Source organism: Strix aluco, chromosome 2 (assembly GCF_031877795.1).
Source record: "Strix aluco isolate bStrAlu1 chromosome 2, bStrAlu1.hap1, whole genome shotgun sequence".
Classification (NCBI taxonomy): Eukaryota; Metazoa; Chordata; class Aves; order Strigiformes; family Strigidae; genus Strix; species Strix aluco.
The window spans coordinates 115,085,831-115,104,079 of record NC_133932.1 but is presented as its reverse complement, the minus strand read 5'-3'; the positions used below and the strand labels follow the sequence as shown (position 1 = coordinate 115,104,079).

General features: G+C 36.3%; 1 protein-coding gene across 9 annotated transcripts in view; it reads left to right on the top strand.

The window, feature by feature from the left end:
* PAN3 (poly(A) specific ribonuclease subunit PAN3) overlaps window positions 1-18,249 on the top strand; it is an 81,698-nt gene that overhangs the window by 51,940 nt on the left and 11,509 nt on the right. For 8 of the 9 annotated variants that reach the window (XR_012622093.1, XR_012622094.1, XR_012622095.1 and 5 more), the window contains 8 exons: window positions 1,079-1,326; window positions 1,904-2,008; window positions 2,663-2,720; window positions 3,824-3,985; window positions 4,141-4,257; window positions 4,350-4,451; window positions 12,272-12,437; window positions 12,877-12,964. Coding sequence is in view for 6 of the 9 variants with exons in the window: in XM_074815919.1 (XP_074672020.1) it covers window positions 1,079-1,326; window positions 1,904-2,008; window positions 2,663-2,720; window positions 3,824-3,985; window positions 4,141-4,257; window positions 4,350-4,451; window positions 12,272-12,437; window positions 12,877-12,964 (1,046 nt within the window). In the remaining 3 variants the exon portion in view is untranslated. The remainder of the gene's footprint in view (window positions 1-1,078; window positions 1,327-1,903; window positions 2,009-2,662; window positions 2,721-3,823; window positions 3,986-4,140; window positions 4,258-4,349; window positions 4,452-12,271; window positions 12,438-12,876; window positions 12,965-18,249) is intronic. The other variant, XM_074815920.1, reaches the window with a different exon arrangement.

The following is an 18,249-nucleotide window of genomic DNA, read 5'->3' as shown; positions in this document are numbered from 1 at the left end:
AAAAAGAATTTAGTATGACTAATATAATTCTGGCTGTTAAGAGAAATTACATCCCAATCTGACCTGTGCAAAAATTAAGTTTCATAGATGCTCTCCTTTGTATTAATCTGAATACCTAGATATGTAGGATCTTCTAGTAATACTAGGAGTTTTCTGAAGGGTAATCTCTTCCTCATCCTAGAGGTTTCTTTGACATCTAAACTTTTATAAATAAACATATCTGTGAATTCTGTGTATGGCTCTTGAACTAACTAAACTAGGTTTTTGTAACTAAAAAGTGTGTGTGCAAAAGAGTTGCCCTTGTTTTTCCCCACTGATGCACTTTGTTTAGAAGCTGAGTTGCCTGTCTAATGTTGAGGGTGAATACCAGTCTATAAAATAATTTTAAGTAAACTTGAAAATCTTAGCATGAATGCCCAACAGATTCCATATACTGAGAAGTTACCTCTCTTTGTGTATCAAATCGATCTTTTGGAGGATGATTTTTGAATATAATAATTATAGGAAAATAGATAACTTCTCCCCTGAAATTATTAAAAGTAGCATATTGTGTATTGCTTATTAGTGTTCTGTAGTTACTGGAAATCTAGCTCTAATACTCATAGCTGTGGAGTTGGTTGTAGTAAAAACTACACAAGTGAGTTACAGTTTGGCAAACTCCATTGACTGCTCATGTAACTTACGTACACATTCACTTATGGTGTAGTCATTAATATTTCATCTTTTTGCAGTTCAATAAACTCTCTTCTAGATAAAACATTAATTTGACTTGTCTTCCCCTTTCTGCTACTTCTACCTCTTTCATTTCAGTTATCTATGTGTAGAACATAAGTTCCTAAGCCCTTTCTCTCTGAACTAAGCAGACTTTCGGGAAAATGTATCTGTTCAGTCTTGCTCTTACTGTTTTACCTCTTAACTCTTCATATAGATGTAGCAATCGTTAAGCATCTCACCTGCTCGGAATATTGTTGGTAGTGAAGGCTGTTTTTTGGGTTTGGTTTTTTTTTTTTTTCAAATTGCTAAGTTGGTTTTTTTGATAGCAAAGATTTGATCAAGAATCTTCTTGTGTTTCTTTAAGGAATGTCACTGTCAGCAGGATCTTCTCCTCTTCATTCCCCCAAAATAACTCCTCATACATCTCCCGCTCCACGAAGAAGAAGTCATACTCCTAACCCAGCAAACTATATGGTGCCTACTAGTGCCTCTGCTTCTGTTGCTAATGCTGTTTCTCAGCCTCCATCTACTGGCCAGGTGATCCAGAAGGAAACAGTGGGTGGAACAACATACTTCTACACTGATACAACTCCAGCACCTCTCACAGGAATGGTATGCTTGCTTTTGATACAGAATTGTATGGAGTTTCCAAATGTTGAACTGGTTGTTACTACAGACATTATTCGTAACACTCCAAAACCCTTATCCTGTATGAAGATTTGGCCTTTTAATTGTTGTAGCTGGTCTCCAAAATCACTGAAATTTAAGGATCAGAGAAGTTTTAATGTATTTTTCACTTACCTCTGAGTAGAGTTTTGGGTTTTTATAAAGCAATAGCAAGAAAGCATTTTATGTATATCTCAGTGGATACAAACATAATGAGAAAACATCAAAAACTCATATTGTGTTTGTTTTCTGATACGTTAAATAACTCTTACAGTGGAGGGGAAAAGGCAGTTACAAAAATGTTAGAATAACAATGTACATACATACACACACACCTCCCCTTGAAATCATTAGTAGTGAATATCACATAAGGGAATTGCAATGTATCTAACAGTATATTTGTAACATGTACTGTGCATGAAGACTTTGTAGTTCAGTAGTTCAAAATAAAAGGGTGACAAAACTCTTTGTTTTCCCTATTCTTAAGGATTTTAAACTGCAGCTTAAAATATTTTCTTTTCAGGTATTTCCAAACTACCACATTTACCATCCAGCTGCACCTCATGTTGCTTACATGCAGCCAAAAGCAAATGCACCTTCCTTCTTCATGGCAGATGAGCTCAGACAGGTAAAATGATAGAGAATTTAAAGGAAAAATCACGTATCTTGGAAAAAAACTAAATTGCTAATAGTAGAAGAGAAGTAGCCACTTAAAATCTGTGCAATCAATTTTCCCTGTGAAGGATTGAAAAAAATCCTGTAATGGATAGGGTACAACAGAGGGTGGGGGCAGGTTACAATGTATGTGACTGCAATCTGATCTGCATGCCATGATTTCTTATTCAGTTAAGTATTCTTACTTCTTGTGTATTGTTTTGATGTTCATGAGTTCATTTATATAGCATTGCTTTAAGCTGTAATCCTATCCAGTTTTTAAGGTCTTTCACTGAAATGAAAGTATATGGAGGTGTTAGTTGATGAGCCTTTCTCTGAGGGCTGGCTGTAACTGCTATTTCAGCTTCACTATAGTAGGTGCCTCTGTCAATGCTAGCTCTAGCTAATATGTCTTCTGCAGCTCCTTCCTTCAAGAATTTATATATTTTTGTCATTAATGTTTTCAAGCTAGTGGTCTTCTCCTCCTCCTGCCCCACCCTAGACACTTGCATCAGCTCCCTATTTTAGTACAAGTAGCTGCTACTTTCAAAAGCAGTGTTACTGTTAACTTATCAAAAATGTTGAGCTGAATTCTAATGGTCAAAACTTGACTTAATTTGTTCTTCAGGAACTGATCAACAGACACTTAATAACTATGGCCCAGATTGATCAGGCTGATATTCCTGGTAAGTAAAGTGTTTCTTATAAACTAAACTGTGATCATATTGTTCTGCAACCATGCACATTCAACAATATTAACAAGATCTTGTAAAAAACACCACCTGTTTTTAATTTTTCATGAAGCCTTAATCATCAGCCTGGGCTGTGGACAACCAGATGCAAAGTATTTCAGAAATATTAAATTTGTTTCTTGCTTCTATTCTCTTTTTCTTCTGTAATGTTCTTCTGTTTTGAAACTCTTGATGGTTGGGAATACTTAAAATTGCTGAGAAAGGAAAAATCATTAAGGCAATAAAGCCTCATGGTATTCCTTTAAAGGATGCATGTATTTTCAAAGGTTGTATATAAACTAGCAAATTAGTTTGTTTTAAAGGGAATTGGCTGGTATATGAGAGAAGGCTTTGTACTAGTTGTCAGGCAGGAGAAGCATATATTCATTGCAATTTGGCTTTTGGAGAATTTACAATTGACTGTGTTCAACTTGATTTAAACAGATTGCTTTTTTGGTTGCAGTATCCTTCTCAAATGTGTGTTTAATATGATAATGATACAGTAAGAAAATGCAGTTTAGTTTACTAATCCAGATGAAGTACAAGCGTATCTCTTCTTGCAAGGGTAATCTCTTAATCTGATTTGTAAACCTTCAGCACTTCTCTCTCTCTCTCTGTGTTTTTTAAATCAGTACCTTAAAACAGATAAGATTCAGATCTGCTTTTTTGTTACGAAAACAGTGTTCTTACAGTGGTATGAAGTCTGTATGGAAATTGGTGCTTATTTATGAATCTGTGCAGGAAAAAAAACCACAAAAGAAAGGTCACTTAGAAGGGTGAACTTTTAGGCAAATGAGAAAATGGCAGATGGAACTGTGCATCTATTCTATTGATTTTTACTTGGTGTAACTGTTTTGCTGAAGACAGTTATTTTAGCTCTGTGGAATCTCTTCCAGGAACATATATATTAGTATTAAAGCAAAAATAGTGAATTTTAACTTTATGTGCACTGAATTTATGTATCTGTGACAGTCATTTTAATCTTCTCTGCTACTGTAATAACTTTTTCTGAAAGTCACCTGATGCCTAATATGTTTCTGTATATAAACTGATTTTAGCAGTTCCTGCAGAAGTGGACAGCTACCATAGTCTCTTTCCTTTGGAACCACTGCCACCACCCAATCGGATACAGAAAACAAGCAACTTCGGGTACATTACATCATGCTATAAAGCTGTAAATAGTAAAGATGACCTGCCATATTGCCTTCGGAGGATACATGGTGAGAAAAATTGAGTTGTTTCAATAGGACTAACATTCCTAAGCATGCTAGTCATATTTTAACATCTGGTTGCTTTTCAGCAGTTTCAGAAGAAATGTTAAAGTAAAAAATTCTCGTGCAAAACATTACATTTTAATCCCTGTTTTTTGTTCTAGGTTTTCGTCTTGTTAACACAAAGTGCATGGTATTGGTTGACATGTGGAAAAAAATTCAGCACTCAAATATAGTAACTTTGCGTGAAGTGTTTACCACTAAAGCGTTTGGAGAACATTGTAAGTTTTTTAGTTTTTTTCCAGACTGATGTGTTGAGACTTTTTTGTAAATATGCTTGAGTTAGTAATTGTCACATGTTTCTATTTTTAAGCTCTTGTGTTTGCATATGATTTTCATGCTGGAGGAGAGACTATGATGAGCAGACACTTCAATGACCCTAGTGCTGATGCCTATTTCACAAAACGAAAATGGGGTAAGGAAAATACATTATCATACAATACTTCTGTAAACTATTTCCAATACTTAAGCAGTAATTAGTTGGTCAGAAATAGTCCTTAAACTTAATTTTTTAGCTAATCAGTTCTGTCATATTATAGGCTGATTGGGATCAGAGAATTCTTCATATTTGTAAAATTTCTGAATATATATATATTTTTTTAAATAACAGAAAAGTATAACTAGAGTTAAAAGGTAAGGTAGAAGTCTAACAATGAACAATGTACTTTTCTGGTCACATTTAACTTATGACTGATTTGCAAAATTGATGTCAGTTTGTAAGAGAATTACAGTTCTTTGACAGGGAAATAAGTTTGAATAGGATTGGGAGCCGAGAGCTTTGGGGTCCTAATTGCAGGTCTGGCACTGGGTGACACCTGTCACTGCAAATGTTTCCAAAATTGCAAAAGACAGATGATATGTCAATTTTATGCTTGCTGTTTAGGTGCCTTCCACTTATAAATTTTTTCTCTCATAAATTATTATGATGACTAATTAATTAGTGTTTTATTTAATGTTTTGGAATATGAAGTACTAGTTAAGACAAGAAATGGATTGAAAAAGTCCCTGTAACACACATTCTTTTCAGACACAAACTTCACATCATAGGTCTGACTTTTTTCATATTTATACTATAGCTTCAAAAGAGTCACTAAAGCTACATCTACATTCATAAATAAAATCTGTCACAGCATGATCTGGCACAGCAAGTCGCCCAGCAGGGCTTATATCCATATGGCTAAAACCTCTTCCCCTCCAAAACAGTGTGCTGCCAATCATACTGCCTATTAGGACCGGTTTGTGACCCATGCAGTCCCACAAACTTCATCTAGGTGTTGTCTGGAACACAACAGGCCAAAGCTGTTAGTAGAGCTCAGTGCCATGGTGAGAAAGAGAAATGATCACAGCTGAATGGAATCACAGAAAGACTTAGGGTAGGAAGATACCCTTGGAACTCATTTGGCCTGACTTCCTGCTCGATGCAGGACTAACCCTGAAACTAGATCCAGCAGTGGGGATGACCAGAAGACTATAACCTGGCCTTGTTTCTTTTATTAGAGTAAATGTTCCCTAAATGTCTTTAGGCTGTCAGTGTATAAAGAGAAGCAGAAGCTAAGGTTTCTTCTTTCCTGTGCCTTCTGAAATTAGAGCCTTTAGCTGTGAATTCAATCTGTTTCAAAGGTTGACAGGGAAAACTTTAATTGGCTATCTTGTAGATCAAAGTATAATGAATTAGTGTGTGAATACATTCAAAGGCTTATAGATCCTTTATATTCTGAATAATTCCCACTGACTTTGCACTGAGCTGAGTGGTATAAGTGAGGTTGGAACTTGAGTTCCACCATTGGTTTTGGTAGTAATATCTCAGAGGAAACCCTGCTTTGACTTGTCATATTCTGTGGCAAGTCAAAGAATGCAATTACAAATTCAGTGAGCCTGATGTGAAACTAATTTGGTAGGATAAACCTGGAACACCTTCTGCCAGGTTAATGACTGTTAAGTGCAGGACTAGACTTCTGAGTGTCTCCCACCCATGGTTTTCAATTTCCATGTAAATGAATCCTTGTTATGTTTTTGTACTTTTGAGTATTACAGAAGAATGATGTCTGCTCTAGATAAAATAATAGAAGTTATAATAAAATTCTTGGGGACACATTCTTTTGTTACACTGAAAAAGAATTAAGTTTTGCTCCTATAAAGGGTAGTCATGTCTCATTAATCAAAGCCCTGTGAAGGAAGATCCAGTAGATAAGATCTTGGGTTTCCAATGAAGTTCGTCAGAATATCTAAAATAAACTAAGTGACCATGAGATCAAAGAGAAAGTCCTCAGGTTAATAACTGGTTCGAAGATAGAAACAGAGTAAGAGTGCACCGTTGATTTTCACAGTGAAAGGAAATCACTGATGGGGTCTTACATGAATATGTGCTGGGAGGTGTATTTCTTAACACGTTCACTTGTTTGCAGTGAAGATAAATAATGGTCTGTCAAAGTTTGCTGATAATACCAAATTATATGGATTGTTAAAAACAAAGGCCAATTGTGATGGATTGCAGAAGGATCTTACAAGACAGGGACTCTTGGCAATAAACTAGCAGGTGATGTAATGTAAACCAGTGTGATCAAGGGAAAACATAACTCTAGCTTTAAACATAAAATGATGGCCTCTATTGTGGCTGTTACCACTCAGTAATAGATTCGGGACTATAGTTAAGTAGATTAAAGGAAATATTGTTCTCTTGCTGAATAGCAGTAAATAGGAAATGGATAGTTGCAGATTATTAAGAAAAGAGTAAACAATGAAATGGAAGACATTATATTCAAGATGTGGGTGCATCATAGACTCATCTGTAGTTGTAGTCCTTCTTACACGTTTTGAAGGGTGTAGAACAGCAAAGAAGTTAAGAAAAGGTGACAGGGATGATCAAAGGCATGGATCAGCTTCTGTATGAAGAATGGTAAAGTGGAATAGTACTTTTCATGCTCTTAAAGATGGACAGCAATATGATGGAGTTAAATGACTGGAATATGGTAACTGGAATATGGTGTCTGGAAAATCATCAGGGATAAAGAAAAAATTAATAAGCAACAATAGTTTGCTATTTCTTCCAGCCTAAAACTAGGGACTGACAAGTGAAACTAGCCAGGTAGCAAATTCAAAACCATGGAACTTTGTCACAAATTATTGTGGATGTTTGCCTGGGTTCAAGGGGAAAGTGGGCTTACCTGTGGAAGAGAGATGCTTGAGGACTGTCAACTGCAAAGACACTCTCTCTAGCTCAGGAGTTCTCTGAGCTGCAAATCATTGGAGGCTAGTAGAATATTTTATTTGTTTATGTTCATATGCTCAGGTATCCAATGCAAGCTATTATTCTGATTTTAGTATATGTGTCTTTGAAACAGGCCAGTGAGCTATCTGGACCATGTATTTGACCTACTACAACTTCCTTCTGTAGTCAGAGATTGTCTTTGACATTGGAAATGAGATATCAATTTCTGTTCAGCCAAACCAAAGTATTATTAAAATGAACTGTTGCGGCAGAACTTTTACAGGGATATGTAAGGAAAATAACTCTCTCCTGCCTGTGGTACTTCTCATTACCTGCTTCTGGTCTTTTTATTAGATGAAACAGAAAAAAGTCACCTGAAATTCCCAAATTTTGCCAAATCTTTCTGCACTTCTTTGCTTTGGCCTTTCTTTTTTGGTAACTGCTGCTTTCTAGTGTGGTCCTCAGTAGAAAGAGGAGTTTAAGAGAGAAAAATAAGATTGCATACCTATAACTTGATTTCTCAGAATTGCCTGCCTTCACGGATCCTTTCTCCATCCCCTCACAGAGTTTCTTGGCCGTCTGCCTGCCTAGAGGAGACTCCCAAGAGAAGCAGGGGAATGGATGGAAGTTGGGTACTCTGCAGCATGAGGCCCAGATTAGTGCAATTGCTTTTAAAGGTTTTAGGAGGCACAACACTGTGAACCTGATCAGTGAACTCAGAGAATTTGATTTCAGGTATGCAACCTTATTTATGTTGAACACTCCAGTTGGCAACATGAGACTTTGACAGTTAAAAGATGAGGATTATGGTTTACATAACTGTCTTGCATGTCACTGGTGTCAATGTGGTCAGTCTTGGTTTTTTTTCTTTTCACCATGTTATTTACAGACCCTGTTACAGAACTACTTTGGAAGGGATTTGGTGTGGGGAAAGGAAATAGCAGCTTAAGTTTATTTTTATACTGTAAAGTAATGTTATGAACGCTATAGAATTTATTGCTTGTGTTCTTTATGCAATGAAATACCTTATTTCTTTAGGTCGTCTTTAGGTGTGATAATCTGATGTTGTTCTGTCATATTTTACTAATTTTACACAAGTTTTAAAATCAGGAATCTAACTTTTCAGTTAATTGTTACTTGGAGTACATTTATTTGAAAAGTTCCATTTTGTTTGATTCTCATTCATCATATTTCCTCAATACACTTTATTGCTATCAAAAGTGTCTAAACATTACATTTGTTGTTCTGGAACTTGTTGGTTTTCTTCCACCTTTCTGATATTTCTCAACTTCAGATTATAGTACATGTTAGTGCGTTTATCTCTGCAGAAATGATTTTCTTTTTAAATTAGCAAGTTAACCCAAAAGTATTGAAATGTTGTTCTTAACAGTCCAATAATTACATGGTAAACCACATTAGGAATGTATGTACTTTATTGGCTAGAAAACCCTGGCAAATTAACAGTAACTATTGACAGCTGCCAGTAAGGCTTTTTCTTTGTCCTGATGAGTTTTTATGGTTGGCAGAGATAAACATGCCTTTGACATGTCCTTTGGTCTACTTATTAAAAACGGTCTAAGTAATTAAACATTGATGTACGTGCTGCTAATAGTAGTTTTCAGCACCACAGATTGTGCTTTTCAGCAAACAGATACTTTCTAATGAAGACAGGCAAGTTTCCTGGACCTTGTTTTCCTTTGGACACATTAATAGTAGTACATAATGCACAAAAATGGACTTCACTGCTGACTTTACAGTTTTTGCATCCCCAGTTGCTTGAATGTTTTTCATAAAATACCTCTTCCATTGAACAAAAAAAATAAGTTGTGTACTTAGACTGTGATGAGGAGAAAGAATGTATGAATATTGAAAGTCAGTGGGATGTTGTTGAGGACAAAATATGTGACTAGTAATTATCCTGAAATACTGTTGCCAAAAGCTGCAACTTTTTCAAAGTAAATTCAAGTTTTCAATATCTTCAGATTTTTTTTTATAAAATGTAGTGCTGCATGAGTAGTTCAGAACCTTTCTGTATATTGAAAATTGGGAAACGAAAAACCAAAGACCAGGTTTCCCTGGAGAAGGGGGAGAAATTAAGGCTACTGCATTTATCTTACTTTCAGTACTTTAACTCAGGAACACCAAGCAAACACTGAACAATTTGCAGTTCTCAATGTAAAAGACTGGTTTACAGGCCTGAGAGGTTCAACTCAGTGAGCAGCTAAATCTTTCATTGGGCTTCTGATTATTTTTTTTTTTCCATAACTGTCTGTTGAGAATTGCTGTTTGTTAGCATGCTTTCTGACAGTGTTCCTGACGATGGAAAACAGGTCCTACTGCTGGTGGTCCCAGCTCTTCCTTCCCACCCCAGGACTATCCCTGGCTTTATCCTTGCTCTGGGGGACTGAATTTCATTTGAATGCTTTTTTAACAAACAAAAAATGAATACACACACACCATATTCCATTGAGAACATCATACCACAGAAATTAAATATATAAAAATGCTGACAATGATTTTTATCTTAACGCAGCAAGGAAAAATAATGGATAACCTGTGTTTTTGAAATGGCAGTTCTTACATTTTTAATCTTCTCCATTAGTATCTGTTCTGCATCTCGGAGAGATGAAAGTAGTGAGAGGTGAGTCTGCCCTGCAGTGGATGGGAAGAACACAAACTGAAATTTTGTGTGTTGTGACTGTGGATTCAAGCTGTGGTCAGAAAGCCTTTTTCAAATCAACCATGAAACCTCTAAAATACCACTTTTTTTGAGTAGTTCTGATATTTTTTGTAACATTTTCTTATATTCTTGTGTTTTCCACTGTGGTGAGCACTGGAAAGCTTTCGACTGTGTGTTTTGCCTGAGGAGCGAGCTTTTGAGTCTCATCTCCTTGGGTCCTTGCTCAAGTGCCATCTGTGGCAGACCTGATGGGTCTCATGGGACTTATGTTGTGGTCAGCATTACAGCAAACTGAACTGCTTTTAATTTTACTTGTTCTGAACAGATAGATACATAAGAGGGCATTTCAGAACTGATTCTTCTAGTGTTTTAGCTTGTACCTTTAGTGTATGGGAGTGTGGGCAGCCAGTCTGAAAGCAGCAGCCTGGATTCAGCTGGAGCCTCAAGCGAGTCTTTCCAGTAGCAAAATAATGTTGTTGCTTAATTGAGATTTTCTGATAGAGGGGGAGAAGCTGTGTTGAACTCTGATTTTCAGTGTATGTTGCATATTCTCTTGGTTACATTGTCTTTATCTGGAAATCAAAGGGCAAGTGCTGTTGTTTTTAACTTATGTGCAGAAAAATAATGCCCGAGTTTTGGCTTCTCTCTCTTTGGGATATTATAGCAGCATTTCTGTTGTGGACACATTTATTTCATACAGATATAACTCTAAGTCTTACGGTATCCATACACATTCCTGTTAAACATATCACATGTTGCTGTTTACCAAATGTAAAATGTATTCTATAGCATGTAGTAGCTAGAGAAAGAGCCTCGACTAATAAAGGAGGTTATCTCCTCAATCATTTGATACCATCGTAATTTTTGTTATGCTGAAGAAGAGAGAATATGAGGGGAAAAAAGTTTGCTACGTGAGACTTCTGGTATGCTGGTTTGTGGGAAGTGATTTGCATAATGATTCATCAGGAGACCAGAAGAAAGAAAGAATATCTCATTATATTCAGCCTTCAGTAGACATGCCAGGCTTATTGCTATTTAAAGGAGTCAGTGTCTTGATCTTTATAATCTAAACCAAAGCACCTTAAACCTGAAAAATTAACTAGAGTTTAAAAACAAACAAAAGCTCAGAAATGAAAGCTGGGAACATTCCCAGTCCCTCATCCCAAAATCAGTAAAATTTCCAAGTAAAAAAATTTTCAGCAATTTCCATTTTTTCACTCTTGAACATATTTGTGTGTGTTTGTGTGTACATACACAGGCACACACACACAAACTTATTTTGAGCAGATGCACAGATGTTGATGTGCTCCTGTGGGGAGAAGAAAACCCCCAAGAAACAAATATTTGGAGGAGAGGAGTGTAGTCAGTTTACAATTGAATTGGATGCTTACGTGATTTTACTGAATACTGAGGGTATTGCTGGTCTCAAAATTAGCAAACTCTCAGTACTGAGGCATTCTCATAAAATGCCTATTGTGTTTTGTAAAATTGAGATGCACTGTCTTACTCTGGATGTATTTTTGCTCCTACTTCAGCTTTGTGCCACGCAAACAGTAGCAACTTATTTGTATTACATCTTACTAAAAGAAACATTTGTTATCACTATCTTTTATTTTTTCATGTCTGGCTCAGTATTACTCAGAAACTGTTTGCAATGTAGAATTTGGGGGTGTTTGCAAAGAATTAGTTTTACTTTTGAAAGGAGGACTACAAATCCATTTAGAAGGGGAGTGATGCATTGCTTTCGTATGGTCCATTGAACGGGGGTCATGCAGTGATGACTTGTCAGGGAGTTGGGTCATATAGTAGGACATATGTGAAGTTGTGTTCAGTGATGTTTAGCCACCATATCTTTCAGTCTGATTTGACACTACCTTGTTAATTTTTTCTTTGTCTTATCAGATGATAGAGAATGTTTAATTTGTAAGTGTTCCTACAATAAAGGAGGTAAAATAGGATCTGTTACAGCTGTTGTGGTACATGCTGCTTGTTTCAGAATACTTCTGAAATAGCTGCGTATTTTGATGTACCACCAACTTCCAGCAATTTCTAACCAGTGCTGGTTTTGTAGTGATTCTTCATCCTAAACTTTAAAAATCAGCGTGGTTTTCCTGAATGAGAGTGAAAATAATAACGGCTAATGAATTGTCAGCAGTTTAAAATGTGATGTCCTTCCAAAAAAAACACCAACCCCAAACCAACCACTAAAGCACAATACATATGTCTTTCGAGGACTGTTAAGAGTTGAAATGAAATGAATATGTGAGTTAATTGTATAACTCAGAATGTTCTATTTTGAATTTTGTGCAGTAGCCTTCTGCTGATGCTTACAATGTTTTGCTTCTAGGTCAGCATGATGGACCTCTACCACGGCAGCATGCTGGATTGCTTCCAGAGTCCTTGATATGGGCATATATTGTGCAGCTCAGCTCTGCATTACGGACCATCCATACAGCAGGACTGGCGTGCCGAGTTATGGATCCAACAAAGATTCTAGTAACAGGCAAAACGAGGTAATGAAAGCGTTCATTCTTACTGTGTTATGTTGCTCTGTATTCATGGTAGCTGCTGACCCTGCACCTGTTACAGAAATAACAAAGTCTAACTAGAAAGTTTTGTTACTTATAACTGGCATGAGACAATGTGCTAAAACTTGTAAATTGTTTTTGAAGTTCTTTTTTAAACGTGTTTTGGGAAGACTTATGCATTATCCTCAAAGTACTGTTTGGATCCACTACTGACAATTTAGAAATTTGTTGATTTATTTGTAAACTGAAGACTGACTGTTGCATTTTATTGAATAGTAAAATTAGTATTTTCTGCTTCATAGTAATTTGCTGAGTACTGATGACTTTTTTGTCATATCAAAGCATTCAGTGAATGCTAGAGGAAAAATTGAATAATGAACAAAATTTAATGATGCTACTTCCATTTCTGTTCTTTTTCCTAAAGGTTACGAGTTAATTGTGTTGGAATCTTTGACGTTTTGACATTTGACAACAGTCAAAATAATCCACTGGCATTAATGGCTCAGTTTCAGGTAAGACAACAGCGCCATAGTTAGGTTGGTGATTTGGCACAGGGAGTACTGAAAACCAGTGTGATTCCTTTTGGAAGACAAGTATTTTAATTAAACTGTAGTCCAGTATATCTATCTCTAAATGACTTTATTTTTTCATTCCTGATTTTATCTTGGTTCTGCCATGCGTTACTCAAATTTGCTTGTAATTTAGAAATGTGAATGCTCATTTTGCTATCTTCTGCTTCTAAAGTTTCAGCAAATTCACCAAACAGGTTGAACTATTAGTATTTAACAAACCTAAGTCAAAAATGGTGGAAAATATGAATTTGTAAAGGAAGGAGAAGAAAAATCTTATATTTAGTGTTAGAAATCAAAAAATAATGGTTCAGTAACAGTTTTTGGTCTGCTTTCTCTTGTGTTGTTTTAACAAAAATAAGTGTTGAATACCTGTTCACAGAGGAGTAAGAGATCTTTTAAATAACTGCACTTAGGCCTTCTCTTCACTCCTAAAAGGTTCTAGTGTATCTTTATTTTAGACTCCTAGTTTTTTTGTGCTCTTCTGGCATTCTCTGAAATGTGGACTTTGCATAATTCCTGAATTAAGAAGAATCCCTTTAGACTTAACAAAAACTGTTCCACAGTCATCTGGAGCATCACTGTGTACAGGAGTGCCTCTTTTCCTGACTTCCCCTCAGGGTAAAGTACATTGCTTCAGCAGTCATCACACACCCTGTCTGTACTGGGAGTGAAAGTCCTCAGGATGGAGTTGGATTTTTTTTTTCATTAATTTTGCTTATTCACTGTGAGAAAATTGCTCATTCAGAGTTTTCAAGTAATAAATGAAATGTCTGAACTTTGGCCAGGCAATTGGAGACCATGTCCTAGAACACAGCAACTTTTTTTTTTGAATGATACAGTAAAGTAATTTTCAGTGTACTGTGAGTAGTACATCAAAGAATTCCCTGCCTGTCCCCAGCTACATATCAGTGGGCTTTTGGTAATAATTTAATAGAAAACAGCTGAGAGAAGATAGGAATACAGGCGAGTGAGGGATTCCATGCCTAAAAATGTAATGAGATTTTTTTTTTAAATCTAAATGCTTCTTTAAATTTGTTTTAATTGCAGCTGGGAAAGAGATCCTCCTGAGATATAATAACATTCAAGTAATGTCAAAGCAAAACATTTAATGTACTTGGAGGTACAATTCTAAAAATACTCACAGGTACACGAGTCTGTCAAAAGCATTTGCCACCATAGCAGCTCAACACTTGTCAACTAACTTGCTTGGTAATGCCTAGTTTTGTTTAGGGGGGATGTTTTTGCATGTTTTATACATTGTTAATATCCAAATTGTTCAGGTATCACTGCTAAACCAGAAAAGAAGTACGCTTAAATACGTAGTTTGGAAAATCTAAACTGGAGTTAGAAAATACAGTATTGCCTTCTTTTTTTGTTACTTCCTCTAGAAGAGCTAGGCTTTCACTATCCATTTTGTTCCTTCAGAGATTCTGGACTGAGTTAATTCCTTGAAATTCAGGAGTCATTTATCATCCTCTACCTTTGTTTGCCCTAGCCAGATAAAATTACAAAATAACAGCTGCTGCTTGTCCTTTTTCCTCTTGATCCATGACCCAGTTCCTGAATTCCTCTGGGATTCCTGTGACTGTTAAAAATGTAGGTTATCTCTTGGTTTATGGCCCAGCTAATATGCATTTCCTTGTTGCTCTCTTCAATGGAGGAAGGTATTTTTGTTAGCATTTGTCACTTTCTGGCTATTTCCCATTGTTAATACAGATAGGAAAGAGTTTGGCCAGAACAGTGAGGGGGTATATAAAAGGAATGCGATTGTTCTTTACAGTCTGTGTTAAACACATTAATTTATATGATCATTTAAGAGTTAAAAAAAAGCAACAATAAGGGAAGCTAAAATGGCCACTTGCATTAAAAACAAGGTGTTAAACCTGTATAAATTCCAGCACATCACTTCCCACTCCCCAATCCTTATGTCTTGTGTCAGTCACGAGATACACAGGGGAAAACTGTAAATGGTGATGTAGGAAACAGTAAGAAGGTTTAATAAATATTTCTGTATTTGGAATAAAATGAAAGTAAGTTCTCTCCATATGAAATGAAGAGAAAACATAGGTTTTATTGATTTTGCAAGGGCTATAAGGTTACATTTGCTCAAAGTAAATATTTTTTAATTTAGCAAACAAAAATAACTTTCACATGCACCTCCCCAAATTTAAAGAAACTAGCTGAAGAGGCATCTGAAGTATTAATGTTGACTTTTAAAAAAATAAATAATAAAAAAATCTAGAAACTTGGAGGGACTTCTAAGGGCAATTTCAGAACTTGAAAGGATAAATGAATCCACAGAATTGTAGAGTGGATGAGCTGATATTGATCCAAGCAAAGCAGTAGAACAGGATAAACAAAAAAGTAATGTCAGTTTCAAAGAGTCTATGGAAAATGGATCTTGTCAAATAAATCTTATTTTTGACTAGCTGACATGTCTGGCTGATAAAGCCAAGTATATAAAATGCTGAGGTATCTCCAGGGCATTTGGCATAGTAGCATATAGCTTTTTAATATTTAAAAAAAAAAGTTATGCAGAAGGGAAAGGGTACTTATTCAATTAACTTTTAAATTGCTCACTGACATATTTGAAATTGATGTCTCCCAGTTATCAAATGAATGAAGAGGGCTATTTCTGAGTTTCTCCTAGGGGCTGGTTTTTAGTCTAATGCTAATTAATATTCCTATCAATGAACTAGATGGTGATACAATCTTTACTAGCAAAACTTTCAGGAGATGAAAAGATAGGTTGGTACAGGTTATAGTTATGAATTGAATTGCTAATTAAATGGTCATTAGTTGCATGCAAGGTACATTTTTGAACAAAAGGCAGCTTGTACTTAAAAGATGTAAAGCTTTTCCTTGGTGTTGAGAATCAACTTAATAGTCACTGTTGATAGTTACTACAACAAAAGTCTTCTGCCAGGCCTGTGGCAAAAGGAACTGGTGTGATCCATAGATATGTGCAAAGCACAATACGGAGTATAAACAGGGAAATGATTGTACCTAATGTTGATCTGTACCTTGTATTAGCAAGGCTAGTACAGGAATACAGCATGTATTTCTGGTGTCCCTGCTCCAAGGAGGTCTGGTAGTTCTTGCGTGCCACCTTTAACCTTTCTCTGCCTAGAAGCAGGAAGAGCTGAATCTGTTGGTATTTTCAGAGGGGAGGTTAGGACTTAACAGGCATATCTGGATTGCTTCCTTATAGAAAGGATGGTGTACCCCAGCTTCCAGAAAGTTGTATAGCCTGTCTGCATGAATAGAGCTGGTCAGTGGATGGTAGTTCTATCCCTTCTAAAATAGAAATCTGACTTCCATAAATCCTAATCTGTATGGGTCTCTTCCAATTTGAGATATTCTGATTCCCCTATCACACAGGAAAATTACTGCCTGTCTTTGTGCACTTGTAAGACTTCAAACATTGGCCATTTTAATAGCAGTTTCTTTCAGGGTTTCAGCTGTCAGTGAATAGTGAGGCACCTCCAGAGAGCAATTCAGCTTGCTCAAAATCTGAATTGTCTTGCAGAATTACAGATATCTTAAATCGATCAGACTCTTAACTGAATTGCTTGATGTTTAAGTTCCTCAAATTAGTGAGATGAATCCAAGCCACTTTGGAGACTAAAACAAGTTAAGCATAATTTGAAACGTGTGTGTTTGAGGCTGCACTGGTGCGTTGTATCATCTCTGCCAGTTTTTCTATTAGATGTAATTCACAAAACAAACAAAAACTAAGGTTGCAAGTGAAACACTCAAAAAACCAAAGGCCCGAATTTAGAATTTCCTGGCTGATGTTAAAGTTAAGACTCTATCAATAATTTTTAAAATCTAATGCAATCTGTATTTTGAAAACACCTATGTAAAGGAACATTTTCATAGGATCTTGCCTGAAGTTGTATATTTTCAGTGTGTCAGAGCTGGATGATGATAGAGAATGTATATGGAATACATCCATATAAATTACTAAAAGTTGGAAGGTATTAAGTGTGAAGTAGGAGACTGCAGAAAGAAGAAAGGTTGTGGTTAATACAAATACTTACATATTTCTTTAAAGTCTTTTAGAGAAAAAAGTAATAATAAAAATGCCATTGTGCCAGTTGACATATGTCTCTGTATAGATACTGCATCAGCAAGATTCCTCCGTTTAGTACTCTAGCAGTGTCCTCTGCTGCTCAACATGACTGCTTGGTAGTGGGAGCAAGTGTATTCCCACCAAAATGGGGTTTGTTGCTCTGGTTCATTTCTCTTTACCAAAAGAATGCTCAGAAATTCCTGGTTCCTTAAGGAATTGAGTCTAGCAAATGCCCATCCATCTCTTTCTCCACCACTTTGTCCTCATTTCTGTCTCATTTTACACATCCTGTTTCTGTCTTCATTAGCTGCAAGAGTACCATGCTTTCTAACTTCTGCCATGTTGCATATCCATGTTTAAATTGTTTTGCTTATTCATATTTGATATGGAAACAGCGGGGACATTGAGAGACCTGGAAAGGTTTTCTTTACTCTGTCCCTTAACACTTGGGAGATGTGGCTGCAGGGAAAGCTCTGCTCAGCTGCTGTGGCCAGAGGCAGCAAACATGGTTACCTCTCTGGGTGGAAGAGCTGTGAGGGGCTGTGGTGCGTTCACCATCGCAACACTTTTCTAAAGCTGCCAAATTCTAAACCTAACTTCTAATGTTGCAGTGCTGCCAAATTTTCAGCCTTTCTTACAGAAATGACAGAAGGTGTATTCCTTGTATGACTGTTCTCTGCTAACCAGCGTTACCTTGCTCTAGGCTATGGAGCTGACATTCTCGATAATTAGTAGCTTTCACTTTCTCACTTTTTCAAAAATATCTTACTTTCTCAGAAAAAAACTCAGGAAAATACTAAATTTGTATTTCTAGTTGACTCTTAAATTCAACCTGAAGCAGGCATCCAGCATGGAAAGCTGCAGGTGTTTCAAGTTTGGCCGAGTAGCGTGCAGCTAAAAGCCTTGCCATAAATATCATTGTCTGCTACTAAATTAGGCTCCTGTTTTTGGAGGTAGGCTTTAAAATCTGGTATACCTTTTCAAAATAATTTTTGGTGGCTGTCTATTGGCAGAATTTTCTGTTGTGGCAAAGCAGCCTGTATGCAGCATTCATCTTTTAAGAGCAGTTCTACTTTTAAGGCAAGTGTTTAGTAACACTAAGGATTTCTTTATAAAATGTGATGCTGTTCAGTTTGTCAGCCATACAGGC